The 21,466-nt window shown below is 43.5% G+C and overlaps 2 protein-coding genes across 2 annotated transcripts; one reads left to right on the top strand and one right to left on the bottom strand.

Moving 5' to 3' along the window:
* Window positions 1–361: 361 nt before the first annotated feature.
* On the top strand, window positions 362–9,285 carry LOC106603163 (transmembrane protein 151B-like). Its single transcript, XM_014196470.2, has 2 exons — window positions 362–1,138; window positions 4,853–9,285. Exons 1-2 carry the CDS (start codon window positions 1,079–1,081, stop codon window positions 6,512–6,514), a joined length of 1,722 nt encoding a protein of 573 aa, XP_014051945.1. The 5' UTR covers window positions 362–1,078; the 3' UTR covers window positions 6,515–9,285.
* A 348-nt stretch (window positions 9,286–9,633) lies between these two features.
* LOC106603164 (transmembrane protein 179B) lies at window positions 9,634–17,723 on the bottom strand. The gene is made up of 5 exons (XM_014196471.2): window positions 17,250–17,723; window positions 11,969–12,159; window positions 11,730–11,867; window positions 11,514–11,592; window positions 9,634–11,348 (listed from the first exon to the last, which is right to left on the bottom strand). Exons 1-5 carry the CDS (start codon window positions 17,343–17,345, stop codon window positions 11,214–11,216), a joined length of 639 nt encoding a protein of 212 aa, XP_014051946.1. The 5' UTR covers window positions 17,346–17,723; the 3' UTR covers window positions 9,634–11,213.
* Between the last annotated feature and the right edge of the window lie 3,743 nt (window positions 17,724–21,466).

Genomic DNA, 21,466 nt, shown 5'->3' with positions numbered 1-21,466 from the left:
TCCTGTCACGTTAATTATCCTAACCTGCCACGTTAGTTCTGCTATCCTGTCACGTTAATTCTCCTGACCTGCTACATTAATTATCCTAACCTGCTACGTTAATTATCCTAACCTGCCACGTTAATTCTGCTATCCTGTCACGTTAGTTCTCCTGACCTACATTAATTATCCTAACCTGCTACTTTAGTTATCCTAACCTGCTACGTTAATTATCCTAACCTGCTACTTTAGTTATCCTAACCTGCTATGTAAACAAACCACTATCACCCCCCAATATCTAGGCTATGACATAGCCACTCTAACTAGGCCTAATTAAAATGTTGCATTTATGTAGGCATTTTGGAAGATGATGCGCGCTTACCGGTAGACTGTCTCGTAACTGGGTGACGTCAGCTCTAACCATCGACGATGAAATGTGCAGGTGAATACGGGATAAACACATGAACCAAAAGCAAGAAGGGAGGAGAGCAAAATTATCTGGCGAACATGATTTCTGAATGGTGGGATGAAGATATATTTACGGATAAATGGCGTGCTATGCTATCGCACTTAACCGATATAGCTGCATCAGGAGGTATAGCCTAAATCGCCTATCAAATAATAACGTGATGTCTCTCTTGCGACTTATTTCCTCCCATCATTGTTCCCCCGCTCGATAGTCCATGTTGGCGCCAATGGAGTGACCCAATGGAACTACTATAGAGAAGGCTACTATGGAGAAGTAGGCTAGGCGACAGCAATGAATTAACAATACACCCACATGTGGCACTGGTGACTTAACGGACACCCGAGAAACAACACCTGAAAATAGTTTTTTTTTTTCACTGTCCTGCGATCGTGTGACAAGACCCGTAGGACAGGATCGAATCAAGCCGTTGGGGCAATGGTAGGAGGTGCGGTAATAACCTGTCAGGAGGGATGCTTCATGCTCGAAGACGTTTGCTTTTGGAGGATCGTATTCATACATGGGGCTTGAGTTGTCATGCGGGGCGGTCCCGACTCTGGACCCCCTGATTGTCGGAGTCTCGGACAGATCCCGATGCTCACGGTCAAATCGTAGCTCGTGAGGAACAAAATAATGCCTGCGGTGAACGTTACCGGAGAAGCGCCCTTACTGAACGGGGGCAGAAGAGAAGAGGTAGAGCATTAGTATAGGTTAGGTTGTTTGGGAAGTGTGTATGTGTTTGTGCGCGCGTGCGTGCGTGCGATCCTGTGTGTGTAATTGTGTATTGTTGGACGCTAGTGCATAGGTAGCGTCCTCTCGCAACTAGGCATTTATATTAACATTATATTAACGATTCCGAATTTGACTGTGTTGTTTACAGATGCGTAGTGCCTAGTTGTGGGACGAAACTACTGCATAGGCTACAATATACAGGCTAATAAAAGGAACATTTCCAGACCCATATAGAACGCGCGACTGCAAGAATATTTAATCCATGTCATATTAGGCCTGCACTGCATGGAAATTTCAAGCTAATTGGTTACTCAACCTCAGTTTCCACTCTACTGTAATCAGGGCAGCTCACAGTTATCCTCTTACTAACAACATGTTGAGCACAAACAGACCTCTGTATCTCTGGTGGGTCGGAGTTGTATCCGAGTCCCTCTGGTTTTTACAGTAGTTCTTATTTTTACAGTAGGTCCAGTCACGTTCTTATTTTTAGTGCGTGCATTTTACAAGGTTACTTGAAGAGTCACCCCTCGCTAATGGAGGGGCGCAACTGCATTGCAGTCGAAGTGGAGGTGAACGATTGAGCTCCCCGTCATCTATTTGCCTGTACCAGGATATGAATGCCACATACAACTGCTTGATATTCAACTCCTCATAATCATGATTAGGAGACTTATCGTCTCTGGGGATGACTTGTTACAATGAACGGTATAGCATCAGTCCACATTATAGTCTAAGGTCGCTAATTATGGTCTGTCTGAGTAGTAGTCAGAGTTGCTGAGCTATAACCTCAGATCTTATGTTACAGGGTGATGGATACAAGAGAGACAGAGATGGAGATGGTGCCAAGTGGAGAGCACTATTGAGTTTTGATAGGGATTGTATTATACTGACGCAACCATATCCATGCTCTTAAGTGTTCCTGTTTACATACGCAACATGTCTCATGTTATAATGCCTTACTTTCCCATGAGCATGGCTGATATTTGCACATCTGATGTCAAGATGTCCTGTCAGGGTAAATCAGCACAATTCTGTGTGTGGTAATGTGATTTTTTTTTTTTTGGGGGGGGGGTTACATTTTTACTTGAGGGGCCTTTGTGCTCTATTGAATGTTGTGGGGTTAGAGAGAAGTAGAGAGATGTGCATACATAACTGTGTGCTGGCCATCTCTCCGTTTTCCCTTCCTCTGCTTTGCCCTTCATCTCAAAGTGAGGGTAAGGCAGGGGAAGCCAGGCCCCTACACACACACACACACACACACACACACACACACACACACACACACACACACACACACACACACACAAAAAAAAAAAGTAGGGAGGGAGGGAGGTCTCTAGTATCACTACAAGCTGAAGACGACCCTGTTGGGTCAAACCACATTGAGCTGTGCGTCTTCTATTGTGTTTGCAGCCATCTATGGTCAGTTTCCTTCCACGTACTTTGAGAATAATTGTATTCTGATGTAGTAGAGTAAAGAATTTCAGACTACAGGCTTACCTACTTTCATTTATACACACTCAAACTCACATTATGTTTCTGCCTGCCTGTAATCTGAGAGGCATTCCCAATAAAGCTGTCTCTCAGGCCAGTAGTTCTTAGGCTTGATAAATAATTTACAACGGTTGAGTGAAACTGAAATTCTCTATATTAACCTACGTAAATCTATCTTCTCTACCTTTCTGTTATTGCGTCAGGATATGTTACATTTGGGGGGATTTATTTCTATAACAAGAAAATACTTGTCCACTCTGTCTCTCTTCTGTATTGATCTGCCAGGTACCATTCTTCATTTTCAGGCTTGTCTCATAGACTAGACGTAACATAGTAAACAAAAATCCAGGACACTCAAATGAGTATGATATGTTACTGATTGGTATGGTTACAAAAGACAGAAGGTTACTTAAGGCAAAAACAAAAGGGGGTGTGTGGTTGGTTGGTTGGTTGGATAGATTGGGGGGTCGGTGGCATATAAATCTAGCAATCCAAAGGTTGCGTGTTCGAATCTCATCACGGAAAACGTAGCAACTTTGCAACTACTTAGCATGTTAGCTAACCCTAACCTTGCCACCTAGCTAACGTTAGCCACAACAAATTGTGATTCTTAACATAACATACAAAATGGATGATGGACATCCAGAAATTAATACATAGCATACCAAATGTAACATATCATATTAATTTGAGTGTGACAGATTTTCGTTTACTATGTTACGTCTACCCCTATGTCCAGGTTGTCATTTTGGCTACTTGCTTTGATAGTTGATAGGTGAATATGTGGCCCTTGTCCTTATGGCTGTAAGAAGGAGCAAAAACGACTTTTCTACAGAAGTAGTTTCATAGTGCTAATGTCAGTAAGGAGTGGAAGGGAAAGCGATCAAGTGGGAGAGAAATAGCACAGTGAAAAAAGCATGATGTTCCTAGCCCTGACCATTATCAAACATCATGTATAGTTAACTACCCATCCCTCTCTCATTCGCTCCCCCTCTCTTCATCCCTTCCTCTCTAATTGGCTTTAAGTGGGGGATGAGTGCAGAGTTGGCCCATCATTATTATAGATAGACACACACAACATCTGTAATAAGTGAGGCACTAGGGTCATGGTGAACTTAAATGGTCTCTCCCTTTCACTCAGTGTGCTCCCTTGTCCTTGTAATGCAGGCACAATGAAACCCCTGTAACTCTGCCAACAGGAACACACCTCCTCGGAGCTACCGTTTGGATAGCAGCCTGCCTTTTAGGAAAACAAACCTTCCCTGCAAGGGCACTGTCATGGCTGCAAGAGGCACATTTGACTGCTTAAAAAAGTGAAGCAGATAGACAGATACTCTGAGCTCAGCTCTTATCTATCTGTATCTCTGTCTTTGTTTGCCCTTTGGTTATTTCCAATACTCTTTTTGTGGCCAAGAGTGTCACTGCATGTTTCACTCTTCCACTTTGCTCACTGTCCATGTGCATCCTCCCATGGGGAGCATGAATGGCCACAGTACCACTAACCTCCACTGGGAAAAGAAAGCTGAACGCACTCTCCTTCTTTCTCTCTGTTGATGAGGTCTAAAAGCATCAGCGTCATCCAGTGTCCACTAAAACCAAGTGTTTAAAAGGGGCTGCATGGTTTGGGTTTCACTCTGCCTGGAAACGTGTCCATGCCTCCAGAGACTGGAATGGTCCATCTCTGGACGAGCAGGGGAGCATGAGAGGACAACATTGATGTTTATTAATGTTGTTTGACATAAAATGCATTTTGATCAATGCCCAATCGTCTGTATTCTTATGGAATACACTTAATGTGTTCTGTTTTTTCTGTTTCTGTTTCTTGCAGAAAAATCCAGTTTTAACATCCCTTCCTTGTTTTTTTTGTTTGCCTCTCCCATTGTATGTCCTTCAATCCTGTTCCTCTCCTTTTTATCACCCCTCATACAAGTCATGATGTTTGATGTTTTCTCATCATTAAAACCCCATTCCCACCACTTACGCCATCATTTTTTCAATGTCCTTTCCACTTTCACATCCCTTCCTTTGCCCAACTTTAAACCTGTGCCCCTGATCCCATCACTTAAACTCGGTGACCTTACTCATTTATAAAATCTAAACCGAATTTCTTCTCATATTTGTACCCAACCCTCCATCCCCCCACCATTTGCTTTACCTTGTCTCTTATCCCTTCCCCCGTAGCAGCGTCCCTGTAAACAGTCCCTTCCTGGGTCCCTATGCCGAGAGTCCCACTGGAAGTGCCTGCTCCTCACGCTTCTGATGTTCGGCTGTTTCGCCACGCTGGGATGGTGCTCCTTCTCCCGTGTCACCGTCATGGCTGTCGATGAACACGGCCTCTACTACGGCGTCCGCGCCCGCCTCTACCATGACAGCCCCTGCTCCAACGGCTACGTCTACATCCCGGTGGCCTTCCTGATCATGCTGTATCTGGTCTACCTGGTGGAGTGCTGGCACTGCTTCTCTAAAACATCCTCTCTGGCCCGGGTGAGGATCAGCAAGGTGTACAACAGGGTCCAGAGGCTGCAGCAGGCCATGCCCTGTATCTGGTGGAAGGCCATCAGCTATCACTATGTGAGACGGACACGGCAGGTGACTCGATACCGAAATGGTGACGCTTACACCACCACACAGGTGTACCATGAGCGGGTCAACACACACGCAGCTAGCTCTGAATTTGACTACAGCCAACATGGTGTAAAGGACGTATCCAAGGAGCTGCTTGGCCTTCTGGAGCACCCGGCTGTACGCCTTCGTTTCACCAAGTGTTTCAGCTTTGCCAGTGCCCGTGCCGAGGCCGCCTACCTCACTCAGCGCGCACGCTTCTTCGCAGAGAACGAGGGTCTGGATGACTACATGGAGGCACGGGAGGGCATGCACTTGAAGAACGTGGACTTCCGTGAGCACATGCTGGCCTTTCCTGACCCGGCGTGGCCGCCCTGGTTCTCTCGGCGGCGCATGTATTGGCTGATCTCAGCCCTGATGTTGTCCTGGCCATTACGTGTGGTGTCGGAGTACCGTACGGCGTATGTTCACTACCATGTGGAGAAGCTGTTTGGTGAGAACGAGGAAGTCAATGACAATGACAGCACTGAGATGGGCAACTACCGCTCAGGCCAGGAGAATGGGCAACGCGGTGGCCCCAGATTACGTGTCATATCGAGGGTCAACACTGTGGACATCACTGAACTGGAGTGGCACATTCGCTGTAACCAGCAGATGGTGCCCAGTTACTCTGAGGCCTTGCTGATGGATCTGAACACCAACAACACATCTTCTCCCTCTGCGTTTACCGGGGCAACACATGTCCCTATGAGACGGAGCTCCAGCTACGTCCTACAGAGCTGCCCACGCTGCTGCAGGTCCACCAGCAGCTCCTCGCTCCCCTCGCGAGTCAGGGGAAATGTGGTAATGGGGGCAGGATCTTTGACATATGGGACAGTGGGAAGGATGGGAGGAGGAAGGTTAGCCCTCAGCCGCAGTGGATTATCTCTGGGCCGTTTGCACACGATGCGCCAGGCCTGCCTGTTTCACTCCCGGAGCCTTGGTGCAGGGATGGGGAGTAGAGGGGATGAAGGTGGTGGGTTTCTGGGACTGGGCCTCCGCCGGGCTAATGAAGAAAGCAGAGGGGTCCTGGAGTCAGAAGGATATGAAGAGGACGAGAATAGTCTGCAGCTAGAGGAGGATAGAGAGCAGGAACTAGAGAGAGTGAGGACCGAGATCATGCAGGGAGTGGCCTGTGTGACAGAGACACCACCAGCTTATCAGGAAGCTCTCCACTTGCCTGTGTTGATTGTCCATGGTGAGGAGAGCTGCCATGGAGGGGAGGACCTTGACGCAGGATAGTCACTGTGATTGGCAAAGGTCATGTACAGTAGAGCAGATATGCAAATCGGCTCAGGATGATGCAAGAAATTAGAGAGAGGAGAGGAGAAGAAAACAGGGACGGAGGAAGAATATGTGGCGATATCGAAAGGGTTGTTAAAGAGAGGGGTAAGGAAGGAGAAAGAAAACAAATGGAAAAATCATGGTTTCCAGACCTGCGAGAAAGCAGTACTGTATGTGAAAAATGTGTAGGGAAACAAAACTATTGTGTCACAGTAGATTAAATGACAGTTATGTAGTTGCTCTTCCTTAAGAGACTGTAATATCTGTGTCCCATTGTCCACAATGAACAACAATCGCTTTGTATCTTTGTTCATGAATGTATGGAAGTATCAAGGAGCTGCTGAGTTAGCACTTAACATCAGGAGTAGTTCATTTTTCACCAAGCTATTAGATTCATTCAAGGGGCACTGTATAACTTGTAAACTTACAGAACTCCCTGTTAGATGCGGAGCAAAACTCTAATGCCAATAAAAAAATAAGCAATTACCATTCCACAAAGTGAGTATTACCATTCCACAAAGAGAGTATTACCATTCCACAAAGAGAGTATTACCATTCCACAAAGAGAGTATTACCATTCCACAAAGAGAATATTACCATTCCACAAAGAGAGTATTACCATTCCACAAAGAGAGTATTACCATTCCACAAAGAGAGTATTACCATTCCACAAAGAGAGTATTACCATTCCACAAAGAGAGTATTACCATTCCACAAAGAGAGTATTACCATTCCACAAAGAGAGTATTACCATTCCACAAAGAGAGTATTACCATTCCACAAAGAGAGTAGTACCATTCCACAAAGAGAGTATTACCAATCCACAAAGAGAGTATTACCATTCCACAAAGAGAGTAGTACCATGCCACAAAGAGAGTATTACAATTCCACAAAGAGAGTATTACCATTCCACAAAGAGAGTATTACCATTCCACAAAGAGAGTAGTACCATTCCACAAAGAGAGTATTACCATTCCACAAAGAGAATATTACCATTCCACAAAGAGAGTATTACCATTCCACAAAGAGAGTATTACCATTCCACAAAGAGAGTATTACCATTCCACAAAGAGAGTAGTACCATTCCACAAAGAGAGTATTACCATTCCACAAAGAGTATTACCATTCCACAAAGAGAGTATTACCATTCCACAAAGAGAGTAGTACCATTCCACAAAGAGAGTAGTACCATTCCACAAAGAGAGTATTACCATTCCACAAAGAGAGTAGTACCATTCCACAAAGAGAGTATTACCATTCCACAAAGAGAGTATTACCATTCCACAAAGAGAATATTACCATTCCACAAAGAGAGTATTACCATTCCACAAAGAGAGTATTACCATTCCACAAAGAGAGTATTGTAATAAGATTTGATATTACTTTTAGATGTAAAACAAATAATCAATTTAGCCAATACACTAGTAGTGATGAGGCTTGTCACCTACTCGCCTTCCTCGAGAACATGCCCGATCGAGAGGCCAACAATATTGTCCAAGATATGACCTCAGAGATATAGTAAATCATATTTTAAGAGTTAAGTGCACAATTATCCCATTTTATGCTTTTAAGATTATCTCTTTAATAAATAAAAAATCCCTCTCAGCAATTTGCCCTTCAGCACAATTCAAAAGGGGTTTTCCCATGTCTCAGTTCTGCCCACTGTTGTAATTATACATCATGATCAAGTATGGATTTAATGCAGTAGAGTACATACTCACACTAACACTCACACTACCCCAACCCCCCACCCCTCGCTCAGCTGATGCCATTAGGAGCACCATCTGTGATCGATGCTCGGAAGGCTTGGGACCAGAGCCAAAAACTGAGCATGCGAAGACACACTTCTATACATCAGCATACACACATGCCAGTAGGTGCACAAATTATTCAGCACAATAATAACAATAAAGCGATAAATGGTAGTGAATATGGACCGACATTTCAAAGAATGTCCATGTAAAAACATTTACAAGTATGAAGATATTGACACGGTTCGAGGACAGAGGTACCGAACCACTAAATGTGTTGGGTGACTCAACTCAATCCCATCAACACTCTAAAACCCCACCTTATCTTGAAAGAGTCCTGTATGTATTCATTCTGCTGTATCTAATGTGTTACCAGTACAAATTCTAATTGTTGTTGATGAACATGATGATTATGATGGTGTTGGTGGTACAGAAGCACTAATAAAGTAAGTCTGGATATATCTACATGTTCTGATAATAATGCTCTCTATATTGACTGAGAATCACAGTGCAATCTATTATAAACTACCGGTGTATATGGTAAATAACATCTCCCTCTAGTGACAAGTACAGTAACTGTTTGAAATAGCATCAGGTCTACCGTTACTGTTGTAACCAGTGTTGTTGTACCTACATATTGTAACCAGATTTATATATATATATTTTTTAAAGAATTAGAAGTGTTGGTTTTGGTTCTCACTACATCCATGCATGACTGCAAGCAAAGCAAAGCAACCAATCTCATTTCATTTGGCTCCTACTCTCCCTACCCCTGACCCTAAGCTTGTTTTAAAGGGCTAAGCACCCGTCACATTTCATATGACAAATGAGAGTCTGCACATCAACTGCATGGGACTCTACCAGTAATTGTTAAGTGTAGGTACAAACCATTCAGGTGACGAGGAGAGAAGAAACTGCTGCAGCACATGTTCCATTTTCACACTGGTAAGTGGCCCTTCCAAATTTATAGACATACATTCAGTATTATGAGTTTGTATAAATCAGAGCAAAGTGTTTAAACTCTGAAAGCAAAACGTGGTACTATGCAGTTATGCAATCACTTTGGTAACCACAATGTAATTATAATGCATTTATGCAGGTAGTTACAATTAAATATAATGTTTTATTGTCACATGCAACGTGTTATCCACAAATTACTTTGGCTTCACTTATGACGCCAAATGTAAAACTGTCCTTTTGTGGTTGAAAAGGTGTCTGAGTGTTTGAAATGTGTTAGTTGACGTTACTAGCACTGGGGAGAGATAAGCTCCACTGTAAGCTACCTGCAGACATCTCATGGGTTGATGAATCAGACGGATGCTGCTGTCTTGAACATTTCAGTGTTTATTAATATTTAGTGCTTTTAAGATAGTGTTGAATCACTAGGCTACACCTCAGTAACAAATCCAAGTAGGATGTTTTATGCTCTACTTTGGTTGTTGCCAGATCAGTCTGAGTGTGTATCCTCAGTGATTTTCCCTTCAATATTTGACTTTACCCCAGCCCGTACAATGTCTCAGGAGCAGGGGAATTCCGTTGTGAACAACATGTAGAGCCTGTTGGCAGAGGTAACGCGGCTAAGGGCCGAGTGCCATGAGCAGAGCACACAGTTGGCCCTAGTGATAGCTCAGCAGAGGGGGGAGGGCCTGGGTCAGCAGATAGAAGCAGCAAAGCTAGACATGTTTAACAAACGCAGGCAGCTGGTGCAGTGCGGTTGGAACTGGAGACTTAAAATGGCGACTTAGAAGAAAAAGAAAGACTAGCTTGCAAACTCATCAAGAAACTGTAAGAGATTGAGAGAAAGAGGGAGTGAAGGAGAGGGCAGAGAGGAGAGGGATGGATTGATGGTGAGAGGAGGGACAGAATGTGGCAGTGGTTGGAAATGGAGACTTATTGTACTTAATGCCATTTATAAACTGGGTGGGTCGAGCCCTGAATGCTGATTGGCTGATAGCCGTCTTATAGCAGACCGTATACCACGGGTATGACAAAACATTTATTTTGTGTGTCAGTGGTTGGGAATGGAGACTTACTATAGTTAATGCCATTTATAAAGGTTGTGATGGAGTGAATCTGGAACAATATTTTTTATTTATTTGCAAACCTTTTTCTCATAAAATGTTCCCATGGTAACTCGTATTCAGTACTAGAAAATAACTAGTAACAATGTAACTGTACTTCATTAATAATGACTTCATAATCAATAAAGATTTTAGCGATGACAGAGATTTTGTTCTGACAAAAACACATGAAATACACAGGAAATGTTTGACTTTCACAGCTGTTACATCAATCAGTATACATTGAGCAGGTAATTTTACATAACAGGAAGTGACTGAATTGTGTAACTAATTGGTTAAACTGATAAGTATACAAAAATGGAAGAAGTTACCTCCAATGTTAATTGTACTATTCCCACTATTTCAAAGGGAAAACACATTGTTGTTAGGGCGCCCCATTGCTGGCCTAAATTAGAGGTTGTAATGCCTTTAATGTCAGCACTGAGTGGCTTTATCAAAAGGAATCTTAGTTTCATATTTAATAAAAGTACTTATCCAAATGACAGAGTTGGGGCCAATTCAGTCAAATTAAGTAAAATGTGTATGGTAGGCTATTTCATACTGCAGTGGAATCTAATTACATTACCAATAATTGAGTACATCCGGTTTTTTAACCCACTGTTATCCCTGTCTTGAGCTTGGGACAAAACTAGGTTGTTGCATGCAGCGACCTGGATGCAAGGACACATTGGTCGTGTTTCCCTGCTCAGACGTTGCATGCATCAACTAATGGTTGATACGTAAAATACCTATGTAGGCGTTGTAAGATCTGGCATGCGTCAGCAACGTCTGAGCAGAGGAACACAACCATTATGCCACCCATCTGGCTTGGTGTGGTCGGTGGAGTCAGACAGGACGGTGGAAGAAGGGCTCTGTTTCAGATACGCTCCATTCTGACCTTGAGCCTAACCCCTGACGTTTCTGGACAAACACCACCACCACGATCTGCACCCAGAAGAAGAAGTTCACCCACACAGACTTCTGGGAAAGACAATAGAAGAGTGCAGAGATGAAGAATAAAATACATGGGTTTAAATAACAATGACAACAGATGGTCTGTGGTTTTGAAGCAGCTTGTGGTCTGATAAGGCAATAACGTTTTGATGTGTTAGTTAATATTATGATATGCACAATGTCAGGACAGACCTCTGCATTATACAAGCCCGTGTAGAACTGATTTCCATTGTAGGGACTGACCCAGGTTTTATTCTCGGCTTCTTCACAACTGAAATGAAAGAAGTCCTCCAAATTAACAAGAACGTCATACAATATTTCACATTTCACAGACGGTATGAGAAACAAGAGGGCACTGAGCAAAGAGGTGATACAGGAGAAGACAGGGAAAAAAGGCAGCCATCTCACCTGGTTATGGAGGGCACGTTGTGGAGGGCAGACAGACAGAGGCGGTCCCTGCCAATCCTCAGGGTACACCCTGACACCGCCAGGAAAAACAATATCTTCATACACACCCCCAGAGTCACATTCAGCCACAGTCTTCCCCTGGGGGTGCAGGACAGGAAGGAAAAAAAGTCCAAAACAAACAAATCAAATCATTTCTGCTTTGCTGCCACACTACTAGGCATGGAAAGTCTGTCTCTCACCTCTTGACCTCCTCTTCCACACAGCTGGTGTAGATCCAGTAGAGGGTGAGGCAGAAGCAGTAGATGGCCACAGACACAGAGATGGCTGACACAAAGTAGCAGAGGGAGGGATGGCTGGGGTTCTCCAGGATCAGGCCAGATGTGTTGTACTCAACAGTCCCATAAAGAATGCACTGCCCTCTAAAGTGGCCCTGCATGACACAATACAGTTGCATTCAGTATAACTATGCCATTTATCCTACAGTATGCAATTGAAATGATACCTCTACGGGATCGGTGTCCCCCCCCGCGGGACGGTTGAGCTAACGTAGGCTAATGTGATTAGCATGAGGTTATAAGTAACAAAAACAAATCCCAGTACATAGACATATCTGACATGGGCAGAAAGCTTAAATTCTTGTTAATCCAATTTACAGTAGCTATTACAGTGAAAGAATACCATGCTATTGTTTGAGGAGAGTGCACAATTATGAACTTGAAAATGCATTAATAAACCAATTAGGCACATTTGGGCAGTCTTACAACATTATGAACAGATATACAATGGTTCATTGGATCAGTCTACTTTGCACATACACTGCTGCCATCTAGTGGCCAAATTCTAAATTGCGCCTGGGCTAGAATAATACATTATGGCCGTTCTCTTGCATTTCAAAGATGATGGTACAACAACAAAAACGCATGTTTTCTTTCCTTGTATTATCTTTTACCAGATCTAATGTGTTATATTCTCCTACATTAATTTCATATTTCCACAAACTTCAAAATGTTTCCTTTCAAATGGTATCAAGAATATACATATCCTTGCTTCAGGTCCTGAGCTACAAGCAGTTTAATTGGGTATGTCATTTTAGGCGAAAATTTCAAAAAAGGTTGGATCCTTAAGAAGTTTTAATGCACTTTACACAACCTATAACAATGGGAAGTATCTTCACTGGACATTAACAGCAAGAGAGCTTGGTTAGCCATGGCGAGATACACATGCTCTCAAATGAACGTCCCTTAATAGGCAGGGAAACAGAGTGAGGTCTGTCACACACAGACCTCACTGTGTTTCCTGGCCTGGGTAGGGATGCACAGGAGACCTTAATTCAACTTGGAGAGGAATGCTTGAGAAATTCCATTAATGTGCACAAATGTCTAGTTGTATTCTTTTAGGACATTAGATGATGACTATATGGTGCCATTGGGCCATGTGAAACAGTCGGGAGGACTCTGAATGTAGAACTCATGTTTCATTTTCCTGTCTCTCAACACATTTCCTTTCAAAGTCATTGCCATCTGTATAAAAATCCCACATGAAAAAATACTATAGTATACTTTAGTATTACTATATTTATATATAGTAATATATATATAATATATATCGTCTCAGGCCTAACAACACCCGTGCCAATATATCCTTCAAACACCAGCTTCTCATGCATTATCACTACAGTATGCACTGTAGTGTTTTTGCAAACTTTACTGTAGTATTCACTGTCTATCTACATTGACGGGACAGTAGTGAAGAGGGTGGAGAGTTTTAAGTTCCTTGGCGTACACATCACGGACAAACTGAAATGGTCCACCCACACAGACAGCGTGGTGAAGAAGGCGCAGCAGCGCCTCTTCAACCTCAGGAGGCTGAAGAAATTCGGCTTGTCACCAAAAACACTCACAAACTTTTACAGATGCACAATCGAGAGCATCCTGTCGGGCTGTATCACCGCCTGGTACGGCAGCTGCTCCGCCCATAACCGTAAGGCTCTCCAGAGGGTAGTGAGGTCTGCACAACGCATCACCGGGTGCAAACTACCTGCCCTCCAGGACACCTACACCACCCGATGTCACAGGAAGGCCAAAAAGATCATCAAGGACAACAACCACCCGAGCCACACCCCGTTATCATCGAGAATGCGAGGTCAATACAGGTGCATCAAAGCGGGGACCGAGAGACTGAAAAACAGCTTCTATCTCAAGGCCATCAGACTGTTAAACAGCCATCACTAACATTGACTGGCTGCTGCCAACATACTGACTCAACTCCAGCCACTTTAATAATGGAAAAATGTATGTAATCAATTTATCAATAGCCACTTTATATAATGTTTACATACCTTACATTACTCATCTCATATGTATATACTGTACGCTATACCATCTACTGCATCTTGCCATCTTGATGTAATTAAATGTATCACTAGCCACTTTAAACAATGCCACTTTATATAATGTTCTCATACCCTACATTACTCATCTCATATGTATATACTGTACGCTATACCATCTACTGCATATTGCCATCTTGATGTAACTAAATGTATCACTAGCCACTTTAAACAATGCCACTTTATATAATGTTCTCATAACCTACATTACTCATCTCATATGTATATACTGTACTCTTACCATCTACTGCATCTTGCCTATGCCGTTCGGCCATCACTCATCTATATATTTGTATGTACATATTCGTATTAATTCCTTAACACTTGTGTGTATAAGGTAGTTGTTGTGGAATTGTTAGGTTATATTACTTGTTAGATATTACTGCTTGGTCGGAACTAGAAGCACAAGCATTTCGCTACACTTGCATTAACATCTGCTAACCATGTGTAGGTGACAAATACATTTGATTTGATTTGATTTTAGTGTTTTTGTTTTATTCTCATTTTAATTATATTTTTTTTGAGGGGGCTTTCTCCTTGAGGAATCTTACTGAACAACATTAAAATAGCAAATTGTCCATTACCAGTATTTAGGTAGGACTGTGGTCTGCACAGTTAGGTTCAGCAGTTCTGCTCTTTTCTATAACTTGTAGGGAACACAATATATGGTATATACTTGGCATGTAGGTTTTTCAGTCATGAGTGGCACAAATTGTGATATGGGGGGATGGGGAATGGGCAGGACATACGCAAATGATATACAGTTGAAGTCGGAAGTTTACATACACTTAGGTTGGAGTCATTAAAACTCGTTTTTCAACCACTCCACAAACTTCTTGTTAACAAACTATAGTTTCGGCAAGTCGGTTAGGACATCTACTGTGTGCATGACACAAGTCATTTTTCCAACAATTGTTTACAGACAGATTATTTCACTTATAATTCACTGTATCACAATTCCAGTGGGCCAGAAGTTTACATACACTGAGTTGACAGCTTGGAAAATTCCAGAAAATGATGTCATGGCTTTAGAAGCTTCTGATAGGCTAATTGACATCATTTGAGTTAATTGGAGGTGTACCTGTGGATGTGTTTCAAGGCCTACCTTCAAACTCAGTGCCTCGTTACTTGACAACATGGGAAAATCAAAAGCCAAGACCTCAGAATATTTTTTTTAGACCACCACAAGTCTGGTTCATCCTTGGGAACAATTTCCAAATGCCTGAAGGTACAACGTTCATCTGTACAAACAATAGTACGCAAGTATAAACACCATGGGACCATGCAGCCGTCATACCGCTCAGGAAGGAGACGCGTTCTGTCTCCTAGAGATGAACGTACTTTGGTGCGAAAAGGGCAAATCAATCCCAGAACAAAAGCAAAGGACCTTATGAAGATGCTGGAGGAAACAGGTACAAAAGTATCTATATCCACAGTAAAACGAGTCCTATATGGACATAACCTGAAAGGCCACTCAGCAAGGAACAAGCCACTGCTCCAAAACCGCCATAAAAAAGCCAGAGTACTGTTTGCAACTGCACATGGGGACAAAGATCGTACTTTTTGGAGAAATGTCCTCTGGTCTGATGAAACAAAAATAGAACTGATTGGCCATAATGACCATTGTTATGTTTGGAGGAAAAGGGGGAGGCTTGCAAGCCGAAGAACACCATCCCAACCGTGAAGCACGGGGGTGGCAGCATCATGTTGTGGGGGTGCTTTGCTGCAGGAGGGACTGCTGCACTTCACAAAATAGATGGCATCACGAGGAACAACAATTATGTGGATATATTGAAGCAACATCTCAAGACATCAGTCAGGAAGTTAAAGCTTGGTCGCAAGTGGGTCTTCCAAATGGACAATGACCCCAAGCATACTTCCAAAGTTCTGGCAAAATGGCTTAAGGACAACAAAGTCAAGGTATTGGAGTGCCCATCACAATCTCAATTCTATAGGACCTCAATCCTATAGAATATTTGTGGGCAGAACTGAAAAAGTGTGTGCGAGCAAGGAGGCATACAAACCGAACTCAGTTACACCAGCTCTGTCAGGAGGAATGGGACAAAATTCACCCAACTTATTATGGGAAGCATGTGGAAGACTACCCAAAACTTTTGACCCAAGTTAAACAATTTAAAGGCAATGCTACCAAATACTAATTGAGTGTATGTAAACTTCTGACCCACTGGGACTGTGATGAAAGAAATAAAAGCTGAAATAAATCATTCTCTTTACTATTATTCTGACATTTCACATTCTTAAAATAAAGTGGTGATCCTAACTGACCTAAGAATTTTTACTGGGATTAAATGTCAGGAATTGTGAAAAACTGAGTTTAAATGTATTTGGCTTAGGTGTATGTAAACTTCCGACTTCAACTGTATACGAGCATATCGATACAGTGTGTAGTATATTATTCTAAAGTGTACTACAAAATTCAATAATAAGAACTACACAATCGAGGGATACTCCAGTGTGCAGTATAGTATTCTACAGTATACTACAGTTTACTACAGAATACTATATAATTCTATAGTAAGTACTATAGTATTATATAGTAAACTGTAGTATTTTTATGTGGAATTGTAGCCTAATCTATTGCAAAGTCACTGCATGCAACAATTTTGCATTTAGCTGAAGTCCAGTAAGACATTGTATAAGCCGGTAGGCCTAGCGAAGAGTCATCAACGATATTCACTGACTTCACATGATCACATGATTATCTCTGCTGATTTCATTTATTTTCTCATTATAGGCCAACCCACATGTTTTGGGATGTGTTACAAATTCTGAGATAAAAGCAGGAAAAGACAACATAATATAGAAGAAAGTTTCTTGAAAGTCTGATAAAAATCTTCCATAACAGATGTAGCACCTAAAAGTTTGACCCATCGTTGAGAGGACGATAAAAACATATCCAATGTATGCTCTACATCTAGCAGCCTACCAATAGCCTAGTGTCGGTTTGAGGAGGGTGACAGCAGACAGTAGCCTAGGCTATGTGTGGAAATGTTGTCAATACATTTCTATTAATATTTTTTTTTATACAGGGATAAAATGAGTTCTCAAGTTTAGAATGTATCATATGCGGTTGAAAGTTCCCGACATTTCAAACGTTAATGCTTTCGTACCTGGGTGATTGTCAGAGAAGCAGCGGACATTATTCCACAGATGAAACAGCCTGCGTAAAGTACGAGCTCCAAAACGAGCAGCCACGGCAACACCATCACGAACACCTCTGCAAAGCCATCCTGTGAGACCCATCGAGGACACCCTAGCACCCGGACAACGCACTCCGTTCCAAGCGTGTTAAATTGTGCGTAAAGGTCTACAATGGAAACACTCTTAACTGTGAGCTCGGACTTTTTTTTTGCAACAATGTACCCATTCACGCGTTTTGTTCATTATAAACCGCAATTGAATGTGCCAATGAATGCAATGCATTTATTAGAATTGGTTGATTGTAAGATTGGGATGGAATGCTTTATGACTATCTAACAATGTGAGTCCCGACTCCCGAGGACTCCACCAGAATTCCCTATAACCATAATCCAGTTTAGAATTCCATGCACAGAAATGCAAAGCCAATTTTTGCCTCTTGTATTGTTCTCCTCTGAGAGACTGGAAAATGTGTGTGTGTCTGTCTGTCTCTCTCTGTGTGTGTGTGTGTGGCCGCGCGCGTGTGTGTGCGCGCATCATCAGCAGTAGCTGTCGTCTGTCTCTGGCGGTTTGTGATTCATTTGTAAGTATTCCAGAGTGATGACAGAACATTTGTCAGCAGAACACTTTTCTTTGCTGATTTGCTAAATTAAACTGTTGTTTAACTACGGTTGTAAACTACTAATTTTAATCTCAATAATGTTTTCTTCAAAGTAGAATCAAAAAATATGTAAACACCTTAACTTCATACAAATGTTCTGTTTTCCACAATGTAGCCTAAACCTGAGCGACCGGGAGGTGGACGTCTCAGACATTCAATATCCGCTGGGTACCACAATAATGAAAGGAACAAATAACAGGAGATCCAATCAAAGCCCCTGCTTAGCTGAGCAACACTGGGGGTTGAACGGGTGGGTGAGTTTATGGGCTTTGATATTGTAAAGACTTCCCACTGGGCACACCACGTCGTTTCAACTTGGAAATGTGGGTAATTTTTGGTTGAAACGGTTGATCACTGAGATTTCAACCTTTATTCACCCACTCAAAAATACAACCAGAAGTTTGTTGAATTCCCAATGTGACACTATGGAAAAACAATGCCTGATTTTTTATTTAGTTTTCATCTAAATGTTTTATCACTGCACTTTCAACCATTTAAAATCACAACAAAGTTCAAATGGGAATACAATATCAAATATTTTGTATAGATAGAAAAACGTAATGTGTTATCACTGTGCTTCATCTAACAGCACAACCATATGACCTGGATTGTAGTTGACATTACACTAAAAATATAAAGTGCAAGTGATCAATGCCGTTTGAGATTCTGCACAGATATTTATATTGTGAAGATCTCCACAGACTTGCAACCTTTGCATGCTATCTTGGACATGCATGCTTTCTATGATTACATAATAAGGCTTTTTTAGTGACAGTAACATCAAAATGTGGCCTATCGATGAGTTACTAATTTTAAGATTAAATAAAAACCAGGGGCGCAACTTTCACTGGGGACGGGGGGACATGTCGCCCCCACCTTCTGAAATTGCATTTTTGTCCCCCCCAGTTTTATCATTGGAATGTGATACAAAACGAGGCAACGGTGTGCTTCAGGACCACGTGGACGCCTCCGAGCGGTCGGGTAGGCTGTTTGGAGTGTTTATCCGACCAGATAAAAAATTTAAATAATTATCTCCCCCCCACTTCTAAAACATTTACATTACATTTACATTACATTTAAGTCATTTAGCAGACGCTCTTATCCAGAGCGACTTACAAATTGGTGCATTCACCTTATGATATCCAGTGGAACAACCACTTTACAATAGTGCATCTAAATCTTTTAAGGGGGGGGGGGGGTTAGAAGGATTACTTTATCCTATCCTAGGTATTCCTTAAAGAGGTGGGGTTTCAGGTGTCTCCGGAAGGTGGTGATTGACTCCGCTGTCCTGGCGTCGCGAGGGAGCTTGTTCCACCTTTGGGGTGCCAGAGCAGCGAACAGTTTTGACTGGGCTGAGCGGGAACTGTGCTTCCTCAGAGGTAGGGGGGCCAGCAGGCCAGAGGTGGATGAACCCTTGTTTGGGTGTAGGGCCTGATCAGAGCCTGAAGGTATGGAGGTGCCGTTCCCTTCACAGCTCCGTAGGCAATCACCATGGTCTTGTAGCGGATGCGAGCTTCAACTGGAAGCCGGTGGAGAGAGCGGAGGAGCGGGGTGACGTGAGAGAACTTGGGAAGGTTGAACACCAGACGGGCTGCGGCGTTCTGGATGAGTTGTAGGGGTTTAATGGCACAGGCAGGGAGCCCAGCCAACAGCGAGTTGCAGTAATCCAGACGGGAGATGACAAGTGCCTGGATTAGGACCTGCGCCGCTTCCTGTGTGAGGCAGGGTCGTACTCTGCGAATGTTGTAGAGCATGAACCTACAGGATCGCGTCACCGCCTTGATGTTAGTGGAGAACGACAGGGTGTTGTCCAGGATCACGCCAAGGTTCTTAGCACTCTGGGAGGAGGACACAAGGGAGTTGTCAACCGTGATGGCGAGATCATGGAACGGGCAGTCCTTCCCCGGGAGGAAGAGCAGCTCCGTCTTGCCGAGGTTCAGCTTGAGGTGGTGATCCGTCATCCACACTGATATGTCTGACAGACATGCAGAGATGCGATTCGCCGCCTGGTTATCAGAAGGGGGAAAGGAGAACATTAATTGTGTGTCGTCTGCATAGCAATGATAGGAGAGACCATGTGAGGATATGACAGAGCCAAGTGACTTGGTGTATAGCGAGAATAGGAGAGGGCCTAGAACAGAGCCCTGGGGGACACCAGTGGTGAGAGAGCATGGTGCGGAGACAGATTCTCGCCACGCCACCTGGTAGGAGCGACCTGTCAGGTAGGACGCAATCCAAGCGTGGGCCGCGCCAGAGATGCCCAACTCGGAGAGGGTGGAGAGGAGGATCTGATGGTTCACAGTATCAAAGGCAGCAGATAGGTCTAGAAGGATGAGAGCAGAGGAGAGAGAGTTAGCTTTAGCAGTGCGGAGAGCCTCCGTGACACAGAGAAGAGCAGTCTCAGTTGAATGCCCAGTCTTGAAACCTGACTGATTAGGATCAAGAAGGTCATTCTGAGAGAGATAGCAGGAGAGCTGGCCAAGGACAGCACGTTCAAGAGTTTTGGAGAGAAAAGAAAGAAGGGATACTGGTCTGTAGTTGTTGACATCGGAGGGATCGAGTGTAGGTTTTTTCAGAAGGGGTGCAACTCTCGCTCTCTTGAAGACGGAAGGGACGTAGCCAGCGGTCAAGGATGAGTTGATGAGCGAGGTGAGGTAGGGGAGAAGGTCTCCGGAAATGGTCTGGAGAAGAGAGGAGGGGATAGGGTCAAGTGGGCAGGTTGTTGGGTGGCCGGCCGTCACAAGACGCGAGATTTCATCTGGAGAGAGAGGGGAGAAAGAGGTCAAAGCACAGGGTAGGGCAGTGTGAGCAGGACCAGCGGTGTCGTTTGACTTAGCAAACGAGGATCGGATATCGTCAACCTTCTTTTCAAAATGGTTGACGAAGTCATCCGCAGAGAGGGAGGAGGGGGGGAGGGGGAGGAGGATTCAGGAGGGAGGAGAAGGTAGCAAAGAGCTTCCTAGGGTTAGAGGCAGATGCTTGGAATTTAGAGTGGTAGAAAGTGGCTTTAGCAGCAGAGACAGAAGAGGAGAATGTAGAGAGGAGGGAGTGAAAGGATGCCAGGTCCGCAGAGGGAAGAGATGATGGGATGGAAGAGGAGAGAGTAGCGGGAGAGAGAGAGCGAAGGTTGGGACGGCACAATACCATCCGAGTAGGGGCAGAGTGAGAAGTGTTGGATGAGAGCAAGAGGGAAAAGGATACAAGGTAGTGGTCGGAGATTTGGAGGGGAGTTGCAATGAGATTAGTGGAAGAACAGCATCTAGTAAAGATGAGGTCAAGCGTATTGCCTGCCTTGTGAGTAGGGGGGGAAGGTGAGAGGGTGAGGTCAAAAGAGGAGAGGAGTGGAAAGAAGGAGGCAGAGAGGAATGAGTCAAAGGTAGACGTGGGGAGGTTAAAGTCACCCAGAACTGTGAGAGGTGAGCCATCCTCAGGAAAGGAACTTATCAAGGCGTCAAGCTCATTGATGAACTCTCCAAGGGAACCTGGAGGGCGATACATGATAAGGATGTTAAGCTTGAAAGGGCTGGT

Source organism: Salmo salar, chromosome ssa04 (genome assembly GCF_905237065.1).
Source record: "Salmo salar chromosome ssa04, Ssal_v3.1, whole genome shotgun sequence".
In the NCBI taxonomy this organism is placed as follows: Eukaryota; Metazoa; Chordata; class Actinopteri; order Salmoniformes; family Salmonidae; genus Salmo; species Salmo salar.
Note: the sequence above shows the minus strand (reverse complement) of the source record. Positions and strands in the feature narration are given on the sequence as shown.

Bases quoted from the DNA above. Each gene is read 5' to 3' on its own strand.
- LOC106603163 (XM_014196470.2), top strand. From the start codon at position 1,079: ATGCCTGCGGTGAACGTTACCGGAGAAGCGCCCTTACTGAACGGGGGC. The intron at 1,139-4,852 runs GTAGAGCATTAG...CTTCCCCCGTAG, and splicing joins ACGGGGGCAGAAGAGAAGAG to CAGCGTCCCTGTAAACAGTC.
- LOC106603164 (XM_014196471.2), bottom strand. From the start codon at position 17,345: ATGGTGTTGCCGTGGCTGCTCGTTTTGGAGCTCGTACTTTACGCAGGC. The intron at 11,868-11,968 runs GTGAGAGACAGA...CTGCACCCCCAG, and splicing joins GTGGAAGAGGAGGTCAAGAG to GGGAAGACTGTGGCTGAATG. The intron at 11,349-11,513 runs GTCTGTCCTGAC...TGTCTTTCCCAG, and splicing joins CGGGCTTGTATAATGCAGAG to AAGTCTGTGTGGGTGAACTT.